This window comes from Procambarus clarkii, chromosome 68 (genome assembly GCF_040958095.1).
Source record: "Procambarus clarkii isolate CNS0578487 chromosome 68, FALCON_Pclarkii_2.0, whole genome shotgun sequence".
NCBI lineage: Eukaryota > Metazoa > Arthropoda > Malacostraca > Decapoda > Cambaridae > Procambarus > Procambarus clarkii.
In genome coordinates, this window is record NC_091217.1 from 12,273,985 (window position 1) to 12,292,551 (window position 18,567).

Genomic DNA, 18,567 nt, shown 5'->3' on the forward strand with positions numbered 1-18,567 from the left:
AGGCTATTTTTGTTACTTTTTTCCTGGCAGCACTAAGACTTCCCAGTTAATGAGGATGGATCCCCATTAACTAGATATCCATCTGGTTGATGGGGATGGATGAACCAGATGTCCAGATAATCCAAAAATTCTTTAAAGTGGAGATACAGATTGGGGTTCCACTGCAATACAAAATATGTAGCTAAGACATTGCTTTAGTAGAAAGATATACAATCTGTTTTTATCGAACTTACCTGAGGATTTTTGGAGATAAGTTCACAAAGTTCAGACCACAACTGATGTTTCGATTTGCCATACTTGGAAGTAAAGGAGTCTGTGTTAACACACCATTCATATTTTTTGGCTGCTTCTTCTAATCGGCCAATGGATATAAGATAGCTAATGTAATCCTCAGTATCTTCTGGACATAGCTGAAAATAGAAAAAGATTTTCTTTGTCAAGAATTATCCCAACATCCTCCATGTTTCTGAATATTGCGAAGTAACATTCATAAAACCGGTGTTGAACGTAATGAAATGCAGGCAATGAGTCACAATAACGTGGTTAAAGTATGATGACCAGACCACACACTAGAATGTGAAGGGACGACGACGTTTCGGTCCGTCCTGGACCATTCTCAAGTCGATTGTGATGAAGTAGAGACAGGCAATAAATAGGCACAAGAGATGAGGAGCAAAGTAAGGTGTAGTAGAGGGGCTAGTGGTAGGAACTGCAGAGGGCCTATTGGCCCATACGAGGCAGTTCCTATTATAACCACTGAAAGAGAAGGAGAAAATAATGAGAAGAGGAAAGCGAGGGAACGTAGAAGTACATTACCTAACAATGGGTATTTTGAGTGTAGGTGACTGGGCCTTCTGACAATAATTCAAGGCTGGACTGATATTTCTCCAGTGTCTCCCATCAATGACCCAGTGGGAGTGACTTGAAAAGATCAATGATGCATCAAAGACAAAGGTCACACCAATCAGGCTAGAATTAGGTTGTCCTGGAGAGAGTTAAATATTGCCCAAAGGAGCAGCCAAATAGTTTATACTTAGAAAATGCAGCTACACTCTGCCTGAGGTGAGGAACATGACTTGTTTGGTTTCATGAAAATATATATTATTATTTTAAATAATCTCAAAATATTGTACAATATAACTAAACTAGAACAGGTACAAGAAAAAAATGTGTTTACCTTCAGATATCTCCTCCAAACTCTACCAGCTGTTTCTGGAATATTGTAAGACATCACAAACTTAAGATACAGAGGCCATATGCGGTTGTGTTGTGTTATTGGTAAAGCACAGAGGGCACGGTCAAATGTCTGAAAGGGAAAGATTATGATGTTGGTTCACTTGTTAAAATTGGCAAAAATATGTTTCAACCAAAAAAAAAAAAAAAAACATAAAATGTAATAAAACGCCATTTTGTGAGTCACGGAGCTATCCATGGCTGATATGGATACCCTAACTATTTTGCATCAGTCGATGTGGGTGGAGTTCTAGGCCTACCGGGGACCACGAGCCAGAACCTGGTCCCCTCACAGAGGCACGAGGAGCAATGGGGCATAGAAATGCACATGTAATATGGAGCATTCTGTATCTGCCTTCGACCGGGACAGGCACCCAGAAAGGTAAGCACCACAAAACAAACCCCTATTCTGGTTAACAACGAAAATCACCAAATGAGTGGACAGATCTCCCCAAAAGAAAAACGAGCTAACAAGCATGACGTCACCCGAGCCGCGCCGCATGTTTTCCCCCTCCCTGGGAGGGGGAAGGGGAGCCCCAGACCCCCGCGCCGGCGATCCCCACCCCAGTTCTGGAGCTGGATATAAAAAATGCAAAAAAATGCTGACTGGAGGGAGGGAGGGTTGTCGGAGAGCCTGCGGGACTAACCCAGAAAACGCCATTTCATTACATTCAACGCTGGTTTTCTGGGGGAGCCCGTATGGCTCCCCGGAGCTACTTCACCAAAGACAACAGAATAAAAAGGGGACTTACCCGGGAGGTGGTTGGTGCTCCACTCTTCAACTTGAAGTCGAGACAACGAGCTGCAACCACCGACCGAAAGCAACACAGGCCCGACTGGGCCCAGGAACGTTCACAAGGTAGCATGCAGCCAGGACCCTGTTCGACCGCCAAAAACCCCGTGCCCAAATGTCAGCCCAAGACATATTGCCAAAGACGGCAGCAAGTTAGTTTAGTTGATTTATTATGCACCCCTTACCCATCTTGTGGGCGGTAGTGGAAAGAGTTACAGAGGCACATAATGGGCTCAGGAACTGAACCCCACAATTCATTTAGCTAAGCAAGTTACAATCTTGTTGAGCTAGTTACAAAATTCAATATAAGTCGTCACATCAACAATGGGTTCGAGATCGACCACAAGTACAGTTTCTAAATTAAGCAACTGACATGTGTGGAGAGCTAGTGTCACAATTGATATGTTTGTCCTGCACACCACCCCCCATCCAGTGGGCAGCGGTGGATAGGTTACAATCACTTAGTTACTACCTACAGTTAGCAAACTGGGGATATTTGGCTAAAATTTCTGGTAGCAGATCATTTTGAATGAAATATTTATACATCGTTGGAACATTGGTTATAGAATTGTCTCTAAATTCACGTATCTTTTCGCACTCCATCACATAGTGATGGAGGGTGTGCGAATAATTTTGTTGACACAGTTTACATTTGGTCAGGTCTACATCGGCAGATAATGAAAATTCCCAGGGATACTTGTAACCGAGTCTAAGCTGAGCAGTAGTAACATCTAGAAGTCTGCTGATTTTATTGGATGATCCATAGATGTGTGGCTCCTCTTGCATGATAGTATGATGATAGATGGAATTACTGGTGTCATTAGATTACATTACTGGTGGAGTAGACCTCGTCTGGCGAAGGCTCTGCCAACGCCCCTTTTTTGACAGACTTCCCTACCCTATTGCGGCTAAAATATGCCACCTACGATTTTTTTGTTATTTTTTCCGTGATCAGGGAACAAAAATGAACACTTCTATAAGACGAAAGAATTTTTTGGATTTTTTTTTTTGTTGCGCCCGTGGGTGTTAATTCCATTTGGGCCCCTAGCGGTTTGAGGGTTAATAATTTTGTTGTATTTGTGTCTAGCTTCGGGCACGAGCATGTTATAATTATGTCTAAAAGAGTTGAGAGCATTTAAGGATGATAAGGAGTCACTTACAATTAATGTATTAAGTTTGGAGACTTGTACACATTTCAGTGCAAGGAGCAAGGCAAATAGTTCGGTTTGAAGGGTAGAGGCCAGCAGCAAACTTACGAATGTCATGGGTACGGGGATAGACTGCAGGCTGGCTAGATTTAATGACCCTGCGGACAACTGAGAGACCCGAACCCGCGAACAGGGAAGAAGGTAAACCGGATCAACCCAAAGCGAGTCCCCGAACGTAAGCCTGATGCCCCCACAACAAAACCGAGCCAGTCCGTGAACCCCGGATAAATCGGGACGTGCCAATACGTGTCCCGGAGGTCCAGGGACACCATCCAAGCGCCTGGCTCCAAGAGAAGACGGCCCTGGGACAGAGTAGTCATCCGATAGTAGGGGCAATAAACCCAGGAGTTCAGACGGGACAAGTCCAAAATGAACCGCAGGTCTACGCAGTCCCCTTTCAGAACTGGAAACGGGCAGGAAACCCACCTGAGGGACAAGCACGTTCCAACTACGCCCAAGCAAACTCACTCCAAAATGACCCGACAGCGCAGGAGAGGCGGCCTGCCTCGCTAGCCCCGAACCCCCTGAAAGGGAAGGGGCACCCAATGCCACCGCAGGCCGCAAGAAACGACCCAAAATGCTCACAAATTATGGGACCAGGCATGGGTAAATAGCACGAGGCTCCCCCCCTCCCCATCACCCCGTCAATGGGACGAGAGCTAGAGAAGGGAAAAGAAATGTAAGACCGAAGCCAAATGGCCATGGGCGCACAAGTCCTCAGCAACCAGGGCAGCCAAAAGGGAAGGAACCTACATGTGAAACTGTACCAGGCCAACATCTCAAGGAAGGGCAGGGGCAAACAAACATGCCCCCTAGGTAAACCTGAACAACTGCAAAGACCTTTCACCACTCAGATGTGCGAGACTGACAGAACGTATGCCATGCCCCTAACAAAAAGAGAGGACAGTCTGCCAACCAGGACCACTCTGGAACCTCGTAATGCACCGAGCCAGGAAAGGAAGAACAAAACTCTAAAGAGGCAAGATCCATTATCGAGGTGTAATCCGTGTCTCGCAGGAGGTAAGCCGCAATGGCCTTCCACACCTTACGAGGCGGATGCGGGAGTCCAAAAACCTCCAGAAGGAAGGAGCTGAAGTACCCAAGGGAATCCGGAACCAAACCCGGGAAGGGGTTGATGCCATATCAAATTCATACAAGGAGGGGGGATAAGAAAATGCCATTCCCTGTAGCAACAAGCCCTGCTCAGAGTGTACCAAAACCCAAGCGGGGGTCAAATAGAGCCCAAGCTCCCCAAGTCAGCCCCTCCCCTGCCCCGGGAACCTCCACAGCAGGACCCGGAGCCGAGCTGTCCTCCAAACCCTCCGCCTCAAAAGAAAGGGCAGAAGCCGCTGGAAAAGCTGGAACGAAAATGAAGGGGGCCCACTAGCCAGACCCAGAAACACCAGCTGGAGGAACGGGCTCGAATGCCTTCGTCTCCGCACCAGATGGGGCATCCCCCGAACTGCCCGAGTCTCACCACCAACTAAACCCTGCCCCGACTCCGAAACCCTCAGACTCTTTGGAGCCGGAAGTGGAGGAGGGAAGGGATCAGGACGAACAACAGCAGGGAAAGGACCACGAGGCATGGACGAAACCAAAGTCAAGGCAATTAACCCCCTCATGTCTTGGTCCCTATAACCAAAATGGGGCAGCCTTGAGGCATCCAGGTGAGCAACCAACCTAGTGCGCTGCAGCAACCTATAACGCACATGCAACAACGAAGCTGCCTGCACCCAAATATCATGGTCAGTGGACTGGGTGAACTGGAGTACAAGCAAGCAACACCACTCACAGGACTCCGGGTCAAAGTTATCACCGACCCAACAGGCAGAATGAGGGAGGCAGAACATGTTATTGTCATCCTGAGACAAGGGGACAGGGCAACCCTCAAACTCACATGAAGCGAGATGGGACCCAGAGGACACATCCATCGGACCACTAAGCCCCAGTGGGATTTTTCTAGGGCCCTTAGATGCTCTGCTAAGGGAAGCCTAGGCAAGGTACTGCTAACCGGCGCCCCAAACTACCAAGCTAACTACTAAGAGCTGAATCCCCGGGATGTGTACACACATGGGGACCTAGCAGAGGACCACCAAGAATACAGAATGAACAGGGTCAACAACACCAAGGGCAGACCCTCCTCCAGGCAGAAAAAAAAACAAAAAAACCTGCACGAGCACAATGTCACTAGGCAGAACAGAGCTGGCTGCTGTATTATGGTGAAAACAAGCTTCACAGTACTTTGTGCCCCTACCAGTGATGAAGCTACCTCCTACCCAGAGGCAAACAGGAGTGCATGAAACACCCCAGATGACTCCAAAGGCAGGCAATCACAGAGCAGCAAAAGACCATGGTGGAGGTAGATCCTGAGCAACTTGTGGAAGATAACATGAAGTCACAAGGGCAGTACTTACAGGGAACCTAGGGAAGAAAACCCTAAGCGCATGCAGCCCGAGTATCGGTGAAAATACTCCTGGCTTGCACACCACCACAGGACAGGACCACACCACAAGGCACAGCACTGGAACAAGTCTGGAGCCAGAGTCGCACGACCGCCACGTCTCACATCAGCCTCAGAACTGAAGGTGTGGATAGCTGGAGCGGGGGTCTGGGCTTCCCCTTTCCCCCTCCCGGGAAGGGGGGAGCTGAGCAGACAGCGGCGAAGTGACGGGTGTGATGTCATGCTCGTTTTTTTGTTCGAGGGAGTTCTGTCCAACAGTTCGGCTTTCAGTAGCAATATTTTAACCAGATAGGGTTTGTTTTGGGGTGCCTACCTTTCTGGGTGCTTGACCCAGTCGATGGTAGATATAGAATGCTTCCAACCACACGGGGGTTTCTATAGGCTATTGCTCCTCGTGCCTATAAGAGGGGGGCCAGGTTCTGGCTTGTGGTCCCAGGTAGGTCTAGAACTCCATTCGCTTTGACTGATACCTGGGTCTAATACATTCATATCAGCCCGGATAGCTCCGGTGAACCAAAGGGGCTCTCCCTTCGGTTCAAATTCAACTAATGAGGTGGTAGAGGTACTTGGAATGAAGGTAGAGAAACTAAACTTAATTATTATTCTAATATATAAACCGCCAGATACAACGATTGAGGAATTCACAGAGCAGATGCACAAAATAGAGAACATACTTGACAACCTAGCAAACCCAGCTCCAGATATTATCTTTCTCGGAGATTTCAATTTACCGAGTCTAAGATGGAGAACGGCAAACACAAATATCATAGCAGGGAATGACCCGGGAAATAACCAACCACAGGTTAGAGAACTTTTGAGATTCTGTGACAAATTCTCGCTCAATCAACAGATTACAGAACCAACTAGGAACGAAAACACACTAGACTTGTTATTCACAAACAATGATGAACTAATCAGGGATATCACAATCTCAGATACTTCATACTCAGACCATAAGCTCATTGAAGTGCGAACTAGCATAAATAACGGTAGTAGGTCTAAGAGACCAAACAAGCGAGAAGGAATATTCAATCAATTCAATTTCAACAATAAGAGGATTGACTGGGAAAAAATAAATGTAGACCTTGCAACCATTCAATGGGAGACGGTCTTAAGCGACAAAACTCCCACACAGGGAATAGCTCAACTGACAGCTGAAGCTTACAAGGTCTGCTTGAAGCACGTGCCTGTGAGGAGGGGCAGAAAGAGGACCACTCTAGAAAGAGAACGGAGACGACTGTACAGGAGAAGGAAAAAAATAACGGAAATGCTTCGGCAGACACAACTATCACAAGCAAGGAAAACAAGCCTAAGCAGGGAGATTGAGGAAATAGAACAAACGCTGAAGCGATCATATGAGTCTGAGGAAATGGAATTGGAACAGAAAGCTATACAAGAGATAAGGAAAAATCCGAAATATTTTTTCACATACGCAAAATCAAAATCAAAAACCTCGACCAGTATTGGACCGTTAATTACAAATGAAGGTACGTACACAGAGGACAACAAAGAGATTAGTGAAATTCTAAGAAGCCAGTATGAGGCTATGTTTAGCACACCAATAAACAACATGAAAGTTGATGACCCAGACAGCTTCTTTATGAATGACATTCAAGCTGCAGATAATATAACGGATATTACCACAAACTCGGAAGACTTTGAAAGAGAAATTGATAATATGCCTATGCACTCAGCTCCTGGGCCTGACTCATGGAATTCAATATTCATAAAGAAATGTAAAGTACCAGTAGCGAGAGCACTCAGCGGAATATGGAGAAAGAGCCTGGATACAGGGGAGATACCAGCAGCACTTAAATCTGCAGATATAGCTCCGTTGCACAAGGGGGGGAGTAAAGCCTTGGCAAAAAATTATAGGCCAGTTGCACTAACATCACACATAATAAAAGTGTTTGAAAGAGTGATTAGGAATCAAATTTCTAGTTTTATGGAAAACAATGAATTGCACAATCCAGGACAACATGGATTTAGAGCGGGAAGATCCTGTCTGTCACAGTTACTCAACCACTATGACAAAATCACAGAAGCCCTAGAAGAAAAGCAAAATGCAGATGTTGTATACACAGACTTTGCAAAGGCGTTCGACAAATGTGACCATGGGGTGATAGCTCACAAAATGAGGTCAATGGGAATAACTGGAAAAGTAGGACGCTGGATACTCAATTTCCTGTCGAACAGAACACAAAGAGTAACAGTCAATCAGATAAAATCGAGTCCAAGCGATGTTAAAAGCTCTGTACCTCAAGGTACAGTCCTTGCACCGCTACTGTTCCTTATTCTCATATCTGATATAGACAAAAATACACGCCACAGCTTCGTGTCGTCCTTTGCAGATGACACAAAAATCAGCATGAAAATTACCTCTGCTGAAGACATTGAAAAACTACAAGCAGATGTCAACAAAGTTTTTGATTGGGCAGCAGAAAATAACATGATGTTTAACAGTGATAAATTTCAGGTACTCAGGTACGGCAAAAATGAGGATCTGAAACATAATACAGGGTACAAAACACAATCGAATCTTCCCATAGTAGAAAAACAGCATGTCAAGGATTTGGGAATAATGATGTCCGACGATCTAACGTTTAGGGAGCATAACCAAGCAAATATCGCGTCAGCCAGAAAAATGATCGGATGGATTACGAGAACTTTCAAATCCAGGGATCCCATCACAATGGTTGTACTCTTCAAGTCACTTGTGCTGTCCCGTCTCGAGTACTGCTCAGTACTCACTTCCCCCTTCAGAGCAGGAGAGATTGCTGAAATAGAGGGAATACAGAGAACATATACGGCACGCATAGACGAGATAAAACACCTAAATTATTGGGATCGTCTCAAAGCTCTCCAAATGTACTCTCTAGAAAGGAGACGAGAGAGATACCAAATAATATACACATGGAAAATACTGGAGGGTCAGGTCCCAAATCTACACAGTAAAATAACAACGTACTGGAGTGAACGATATGGAAGAAAATGCAAGATTGAACCAGTGAAGAGCAGAGGTGCCATAGGCACAATCAGAGAGCACTGTATAAACATCAGGGGTCCGCGGTTGTTCAACGTCCTCCCAGCGAGCATAAGAAATATTGCCGGAACAACCGTGGACATCTTCAAGAGAAAACTGGACGGTTTTCTAAGAGAAGTTCCGGATCAGCCGGGCTGTGGTGGGTACGTGGCCCTGCGGGCCGCTCCAAGCAACAGCCTGGTGGACCAAACTCTCACAAGTCGAGCCTGGCCTCGGGCCGGGCTTGGGGAGTAGAAGAACTCCCAGAACCCCATCAACCAGGTATCAACCAGGTATCCCTAGATAAGTCCTGAAATTTTATAGTGTCAATGTTTCCGAGCACAGGCATCAGTAAATGGATAATGAGGCACCTAAAATGGTGCAAATTCTTTTTAAGGGTGCCTAGGATGATAGCTAAGGCTTTCAGGATTTTTTCCAAGTATGCCAAATGAGTGCCAGAGGCCTCTAATGTAGAATCACAACCTCACAGAATATTCAAGAACTCTGAATATTGAGAGACACATTAGACCATTCACAACTTTAAGGCAATAGACTGGGAGGCCTACGAGGCAAGAACAGAGGACATTTGGACAGACAGATTTGTAAACCTTATCTTGGAGACATTCATGTATCAACACATCAAGCAGGCCACAAGAATGAGGGAAGGGGATGTTCTGTCAGTATTGGATCTAGTATTCACCAGGAAAGAAGAAAAGGTATTTGACATCCAGTACCTTCCTTCCTTGGGAAAGAGTGATCACGTCCTCTTGGACATTAAATACGCTATGCGATATAATCTAGTAGAGAACGGGAACAGTGAAACAGTTGTTAAACTCGATTTCAAGAGAGGACGCTATGGGGAACATAGAAATTTTTTTCAAGGGTATAATTGGACAGACTTGTTGCTAGGCAAGGAAGTAAATGAGATGTATGCCAAATTTTGCAAAATATACGATGAAGGCACACAAACATTCATACCAAAACAGACATACAGACCTAGGAAACAGGATTGGTTCAACAGAAATTGCGAGAGGGCCAGAGATCAAAAGACAAGCATGGAATCATTACAGAAAGAGACTAAACCCCCAAGCATACCAGTGATACAAAGATGCAAGAAACAACTACACGTCAGTAAGGAGAGAGGCAGAGAGGAACTTTGATTATGGTGTATTCCAGAGAACAGCATAGAGCACATAGAGGTGTCTAGAGACAAAGTGAAACAAATGCTCCTGGAGCCAAGAACAAAGCAGTTGGCCCACATGGAGCTTCACCATGGGTTCTGAGAGAATTGCAAGTGCACCTGAGTTCAGCATTCCACTTCAGCTGATTTTTCAGGCATCCCTGTGTACAGAAGTTGCAGCAGATGTGTGGAAAAAGACTAACATACTGTAGTTCCAATCTACAAAAGTGGCAGCAGGGAAGACCCCCTCAATTACAGACCTGTATCATTGACAAGTGTAAAAGTCAAAATATTGGAAAAAATAATAAAAACTAAATGGGTAGAACACCTGGAGAGAAATGATATAATATCAAACAGACAGTATGGTTTTCAATCTGGAAGATCCTGTATATCGAATTTACTCAGTTTCTATGATCGAGCAACAGAGATTTTACAGGAAAGAGATGGTTGGGTTGACTGCATCTATCTAGACCTAAAAAAGGCTTTCAACAGAGTTCCACATAAGAGGTTGTTCTGGAAACTGGAAAATATTGGATGGGTGACAGGTAAACTTCTAACATGGATGAAAAATTTTCTGACATAGAAAAATGAGGGCAGTAATAAGAGGCAATGTATCGGACTAGAGAAATGTCACAAGTGGAGTACCACAAGGTTCAGTTCTTGCACCAGTGATGTTAATTGTCTATATAAATGATCTACCAGATGGAATACAGAATTATATGAACATGTTTGCTGATGATGCTAAGATAAGAAACTTAGATGATTGTCATGCCCTTCAAAAAGACCTGGACAAAATTAGTATATGGAGCACCACTTGGCAAATGGAATTTAATGTAAATAAATGCCATGTTATGGAATGTGGAATAGGAGAACATAGACCCACTCAACCTATATATTATGTGAGAAAGCTTTAAAAAAAATTTTGATAAAGAAAGAGATGTAGGGTTGGTTCTAGATAGAAAACTGCCGCCTGAGGACCACATTAAGAACATTGTGCGAGGAGCCTATGCTACACTTTCTAACTTCAGAATTGCTTTTGCATGGATGGCGAAATACTAAAGAAATTGTTCACGACTTTTGTTAAGACCAAAGCTAGAATATGCAGCGGTTGTGTGGTTATCTTGAGGTTATCTTGAGATGATTTCGGGGCTTTAGTGTCCCCGCGGCCCGGTCCTCGACCAGGCCTCCACCCCCAGGAAGCAGCCCGTGACAGCTGACTAACTCCCAGGTACCTATTTACTGCTAGGTAACAGGGGCATTCAGGGTGAAAGAAACTTTGCCCGTTTGTTTCTGCCTCGTGCGGGAATCGAACCCGCGCCACAGAATTACGAGTCCTGCGCGCTATCCACCAGGCTACGAGGCCCCTATGGTGCCCATATCTTAAGCACATAAACAAACTGGAAAAGGTGCCAAGACATGCTACTAAGTGACTCCCAGAACTGAAGGGCAAGAGCTACGAGGAGAGGTTAGAGGCATTAAATATGCCAAAACTAGAAGACAGAAGAAAAAGAGGTGATATGATCACTATGTACAAAATAGTAACAGGAATTGATAAAATTGATAGGGAAGATTTCCCGAGACCTGGAACTTCAAGAACAAGAGGACATAGATTTAAACTAACTAAACAAAGATGCCAAAGAAACATAAGAAAATTCACTTTCGCAAATAGAGTGGTAGACGGTTGGAACAAGTTAGATGAGAAGGTGATGGAGGCCAGAACCGTCAGTAGTTTCAAAGCGTTATATGACAAAGAGTGCTGGGTAGACGGGATACCACGAGTATAGCTCTCATCCTGTAACTACACTTAGGTAATTGCAAATAACAGGAGCACCATGGGTATATCATCTGAGAATGACAGGAGCACCATGGGTCTATCATCTGAGAATGACAGGAGTAGTTTAAGGATTAAATAAATAAATAAATTCTAAGACAGTACTATCTAAAAATTTTAATTTACCTTCCTAGTTCTTGTTATTTTTTTCTGATTCATCAAAAAGTGGCAATAATCTATCCATACACGGGGCATCTTGTGCATGAATACCAAGGCACGTTCGAAAGTGTTGTTAACACTCTCGAACTCTGGATCCGTGATGCAGCGACCTTTTACCTGCTGCATTCGTAATCTGAAAAGTTAAATAAATTATACACATCTGCAACCAAAATAATGAATTATAGATATATATATAATAATATATATATATATATATATAATATTATATATATATATATATATATATATATATATATATATATATATATATATATATATATATATATATATATATATATATATATATATATTATATATATATATATATATATATATATATATATATATATATATATATATATATATATATATATATATATATATATATATATATATATATATATATATATAGTACAATACTTATACTGGTATAGAGTATATACAAATAGGTGAGTACACACAATTAAACTTTGTTTTATATCTGTTTGTCTAGACAATATGCCTACCTTAGATACTGGTGCCAAAGTTTGTAACTCCCAGGCATTTGCAGCAATGATCTTTCATAGACCTTGTTAAGCTGTTCAGATGCAGCATCTTTTTTGTGTTCTATGTACCGTTGCCAATGTTTTACTGAAAAAGGGTTTCGGAGAAGTTCTTCTTCATATTGTAGATCATCCGTTTCCTGTAATAAACATATACAATACATTACCTGTACAAAAGTATGAAGAGAGCCAAGGTACATTGACTGGTCTGAAAAGTGGCTCATGTTCAAATATAACAAATACAGAGATATGAAGGGTGTATGCAGGAGAAAACCAGCGCTGAATGTAATGAAACCACTGTCTGGTTGAAAAATGTGAGCTATGTCCTCAAATAACAAAAGAACGCCCCAAAAAAAGAAAAACAAGCAACATGTCATCCAACTAGGCATATAGCTCTAATCTAGGACAGAAGTATTTGGGGAACGTTTTCTTTCACCTGATGCCTCAGTTCACCTAGCCATATACAGTGGCACCTCGACTTACGATTGCCCCTACTTACGATAATTTTGAGTTACAAATTCCTTTATTTCTTATGGGAAAAATCTCTTCGACTTACGATCCGTCTCTGGGAACGGATTAGCATCGTAAGTCGAGGCCCAGTGCATAGGTACCCCAGGAAATTGACAACCATCGTGGGTTACAACCAAGGTAAGGCCAGTACTGTTTATGACCTAGGAGGGTGGGTGAGGATCAAGATAGGCCTAACATTCTTCCTGTCCCTGATTATAATAATAATAATTTATTCACAAGAAGGTACAATGGGTTGATAATATTACATAAGATTGGTACTTTTACATTCATGCAAAACCACTAACACGCATAGCATTTCGGGCAGGTCCTTAATCTAATACCGTATATCAGGCAAGATGGAAAGGTACATTGTAGCAAGGTTTAGCAAGGTTTATATCAACAAATAACTACAATATAAATTGACAAGAGGTGATTACACTGGTGAAAATATGTCTTAAGTACTAACATTGGGGAAGTGGGCGGTACAAGACAGTGTGAGTCCGAACCACATGGTAGGAAACTATGAGGATGAAATTAGGTAATGTTTGGTTTAATTTTGAATAAGGTATAGGTTGGACAATTTTTTAATTCATCAGGGAGTGAGTTCCATAGACTGGGTCCCTTTACTAGCATGGAGTGTTTGCACAGATTTAGTGTTACTCTGGGGATATCAAAGATGTTTATTTCTGGTCTGGGGCTCATGGGTTCTATTACACGTATCAAGGGCAGTCCGTCTAATTACCACAAGCTACCACAAGCTTCACAAAGCTTCCTGGCAATATGTTAGTAATGAATAAATATGATATATTTACTCATTATAATGTTGGTGCTGAATGTACAACACGAAAAAACAATTTTAATCTGAAAAAGTATCTTTTTATAAAGAAATTAGACAAAAATAAAGAGCTGGTGACGCCAAATCAAGTCGACAATCCAAGCGTAGGTTAGGTTAGGTTAGGTTAGGTTAGGTTAGGTTTGGTTTGGTTACGTCAGCCTAACCTATAATATTTATTCATTACTAACGTATTGCCAGGAAGCTTTGTGTAGCTTGTGGTAGCTTGCGGTAATTAGACGGACCCATCAAGGGAAACGTTTCTGATCAAGATTAGCATTTAGGAACAAGGTTTTGTACATGTAGAAAGCACATGAGAATGTGTAGCGTGAGTGTATGTTCAGCATGCTAAGGGACTTAAACAGAGGGGCTGTGTGTTGTCGAAGGCAGAGTTTGTTATAATAACATAATAAGTTTGTTATTATGGGAACCCAAACAAAAAATTACTTCACAAGTCACTGCCACTTTACTCACCAATAAATAACTACCATACTCACAATAATTAACGTTGGCGCATCCATTATCATGTTAAAGAATTCGTTAATCTAAATCTTTCTTACTATTTTGATATATACTGTACACATAAGCAAGTTACACTCATAGGCTCCGCAAAATTACAAACTTCATAGGCTCCGTTCTACTGATGTTGTCAACAAACGTCCCGACCCCATCCAGCGAACACACGCCATCAAGTAGCAGCAAACAGACTCGGCGCACACCACTGACAACGATCGTGCTGGAGCCAAAAAACCAATAACAAAATATTGATATAGCAAGTATATACTATGTCTAAAGCTAATAGTACGTACAGCATTTCAGGCAAGATGAGGAAAAATAAACTTAAACATTAAGACAAAACTAATTGAGATTAAAAGCATGAAATGAACTAAGTAGAACAAATTTACAGTGATTACACGTTGAATGGAGTAGCAGAAATTGTAACAGAACAGCAGATAGTAGTTTTAATTAAATAAACAGATGGAATATCAAGTTTATACATGACATATATCAGCAGTTTTACAAGTTGGTCATTAAGATACAATTCTGTAACAAATGTTCCAAAGATGTGTAAATATTTCATTCAAAATGATCTGCTACCAGAAATCTTCCAAATATCACCAGTTTGGTAACTGTAGGTAGTAACTGAGTGATTGTATCCTATCCACCGCTGCCCACTGGATGGGGGGCGGTGGATAAGACTAGGGAAAGGATAGGTCCATTAAAAACTGAGACAGGTCAAATAACAGAGAGTGATGAAGAGAAGAGTAGTATTTTTAATAAATATTTTGTATCTGTATTTACTAAAGAGGAACTTAACAATATGCCTTCAGCCGAACAAGTCTATGTGGGTGGGGACGAGGACAGGTTGACGAGTTTAACAGTTACCAGGGAGGATGTTCTTAAACAAATAGTAAAACTCAAACCAAACAAATCCCCAGGGCCAGATGAAGTGTTTGCCAGAGTGCTTAAAGAATGCAAAGAGGAGCTTTGTGACCCACTGTCAACCATATTTAATAAATCAATAGAGTCAGGCAGAGTGCCAGAGTTTTGGAAAGTTGCTTATGTGATACCAGTTTTTAAGAAAGGAGATAGATCACTTGCGTCTAACTATCGACCAATTAGCCTAACGTCTATTGTGGGAAAGTTACTCGAATCTATAGTAGCAAATAAAATTCGTCTTCATCTTGAAAAACATAAATTAATAATTGAGTCGCAACATGGTTTTATAAATGACCGTTCATGTTTAACAAATTTGTTATCTTTTTATTCTAGCATAGTTGAGGCAGTTGATAGTGGTAAGGATTGTGGTGTTGTGTACCTTGACTTTAGCAAAGCTTTTGATACAGTGCCACATGAAAGACTGATTAAAAAGATAGAGTCTCATGGTATTGGGGGTGCTATATTAAGCTGGATTAGGGCATGGCTATACCAAAGGAAACAGAGTTAGTATAAATGGAATCAAGTCAGAGTGGGAAAATGTTGTAAGTGGAGTGCCTCAAGGCTGTCCTGGGACCTCTGTTGTATATAATATATATAAATGATTTAGATTCAGGTTTGAGTAGCAACATTTGCAAATTTGCCGATGATACGAAAATCGGTAAGGAAATTAATTCGGAGGAGGACTCACTATCACTTCAAGTTGATCTAGATAGGGTTTTGAAATGGTCAAAGGATTGGCAGATGCAGTTTAATGCTGATAAATGTAAAGTTCTGAGGTTAGGTAATGATGATAGAGTTACAAGATACGAGCTAGATGGTGTTGAGATTGCGAAGTCGGATTGCGAAAGGGATCTGGGAGTTATGATTAATAAGAATTTAAAATAAAAGGATCAATGCATAAATGTTCGTAATAAGGCAAATCGGACACTTGGATTTATTAATCGCAGCGTTAGTAACAAGACACCTGGTGTGGTTCTCAAGCTATATCTTGCTCTAGTTAGGCCCCATTTAGATTATGCAGTTCAGTTTTGGTCGCCATATTATAGAATGGATATAAATTCACTTGAACGTGTCCAGCGTAGGATGACTAAGTTAATTCCCCAAATTAGAAATCTTTCATATGAAGAAAGATTAACAAAGCTTAAGTTGCATTCACTGGAAAGGCGAAGAGTTAGGGGTGACATGATAGAGGTTTACAAGTGGGTGAATGGACATAACAAAGGGGATATTAATAGGGTATTAAAAGTATCAACACAAGACAGAACACGAAACAATGGGTATAAATTGGATAAGTTTAGATTTAGGAAAGACTTGGGTAAATACTGGTTCAATAACAGGGTTGTTGATTTGTGGAACCAATTGCCGCGTAACATTGTGGAGGTGGGGTCCCTCGATTGTTTCAAGCGTGGGTTGGACATGTATATGAGTGGGATTGGGTGGTTATAAATAGGAGCTGCCTCGTATGGGCCAATAGGCCTTCTGCAGTTGCCTTTGTTCTTATGATATCGCCAGGTGGTGTCGTAAGCTTTTTCCAGGTCAAAAAGGACGGCAACAACGAAGGTCCTCACAGCAAAAGCAGTACGAATATATACTTCTAAGTTCACCAAGACATCTGTTGTGCTGCGGCACTTACGAAAACCAAATTGAGAAGGGGAGAGGTGATAGTGTTCTAAGAACCACATCAAACGACCGTTAACCATACATTCAAAGAGTTTGCAGACACAACTCGTGAGGGCAATAGGGTAGAAGTCCTTAGGAAATGAAATTTGGGTATGGGGTGTGGGCCGGTCTTGGAGCGAGACATGAACCCAGCGATAGGTGACTTAAATGGGGATTTCGATGTGGATTCAATATATAACTTATTTAAGAATATTCTAAACAAAGCACAGGAACGTAGTATACCATACAAATTGAATAGATCGTATACTAATGACCCAAAGTGGATAACAAAGAATTTGAAGAACCTTATAGGTAAAAAGAGAGCTTGGTACAAAAGGATTAAAAATGGGGAGGTCACTTTAGAACAGGAATTCGTACAACTGGTTAGATATGTTAAAAAAGAGATAAGGAAAGCAAAAAGAAACTATGAAGTTCGCATAGCAGGGCAAGCAAAGACAAATCCTAAAGGGTTTTTTCAGTTATATCGTACTAAGACTAGGGAAAGGATAGGTCCATTAAAAACTGAGACAGGTCAAATAACAGATAGTGATGAAGAGATGAGTAGTATTTTTAATAAATATTTTGTATCTGTATTTACTAAAGAGGAACTTAACAATATGCCTTCAGCCGAACAAGTCTATGTGGGTGGGGACGAGGACAGGTTGACGAGTTTAGCAGTTACCAGGGAGGATGTTCTTAAACAAATAGTAAAACTCAAACCAAACAAATCCCCAGGGCCGGATGAAGTGTTTGCTAGGGTGCTTAAAGAATGCAAAGAGGAGCTTTGTGACCCACTGTCAACCATATTTAATAAATCAATAGAGTCAGGCAGAGTGCCAGAGTTTTGGAAAGTTGCTAATGTGATACCAGTTTTTAAGAAAGGAGATAGATCACTTGCGTCTAACTATCGACCAATTAGCCTAACGTCTATTGTGGGAAAGTTACTCGAATCTATAATAGCAAATAAAATTCGTCTTCATCTTGAAAAACATAAATTAATAATTGAGTCGCAACATGGTTTTATAAATGGCCGTTCATGTTTAACAAATTTGTTATCTTTTTATTCTAGCATTGTTGAGGCAGTTGATAGTGGTAAGGATTGCGATGTTGTATACCTTGACTTTAGCAAAGCTTTTGATACAGTGCCACATGAAAGACTGATTAAAAAATAGAGTCTCATGGTATTGGGGGTGCTATATTAAGCTGGATTAGGGCATGGCTATACCAAAGGAAACAGAGAGTTAGTATAAATGGAATCAAGTCAGAGTGGGAAAATGTTGTAAGTGGAGTGCCTCAAGGCTCTGTCCTGGGACCTCTGTTGTTTATAATATATATAAATGATTTAGATTCAGGTTTGAGTAGCAACATTTGCAAATTTGCCGATGATACGAAAATCGGTAGGGAAATTAATTCGGAGGAGGACTCACTATCACTTCAAGTTGATCTAGATAGGGTTTTGAAATGGTCAAAGGATTGGCAGATGCAGTTTAATGCTGATAAATGTAAAGTTCTGAGGTTAGGTAATGATGATAGAGTTACAAGATACGAGCTAGATGGTGTTGTGATTGCGAAGTCGGATTGCGAAAGGGATCTGGGAGTTATGATTAGTAAGAATTTAAAACAAAAGGATCAATGCATAAATGTTCGTAATAAGGCAAATCGGACACTTGGATTTATTAATCGCAGCGTTAGTAACA

At 41.8% G+C, this 18,567-nt stretch overlaps 1 protein-coding gene across 1 annotated transcript in view; it reads right to left on the reverse strand.

Annotated features, from left to right (window-relative positions):
* fand (Pre-mRNA-splicing factor SYF1 fand) overlaps nucleotides 1-14,479 on the reverse strand; it is a 58,660-nt gene extending 44,181 nt beyond the window's left edge. The window contains exons 1-5 of the mRNA XM_045769438.2: nucleotides 14,269-14,479; nucleotides 12,394-12,569; nucleotides 11,855-12,020; nucleotides 1,178-1,306; nucleotides 234-410 (exon numbers count right to left, since the gene is read on the reverse strand). Coding sequence (XP_045625394.1) covers nucleotides 234-410; nucleotides 1,178-1,306; nucleotides 11,855-12,020; nucleotides 12,394-12,569; nucleotides 14,269-14,298 — 678 coding nt within the window. The 5' untranslated portion in view covers nucleotides 14,299-14,479. The remainder of the gene's footprint in view (nucleotides 1-233; nucleotides 411-1,177; nucleotides 1,307-11,854; nucleotides 12,021-12,393; nucleotides 12,570-14,268) is intronic.
* Nucleotides 14,480-18,567: the final 4,088 nt, after the last annotated feature.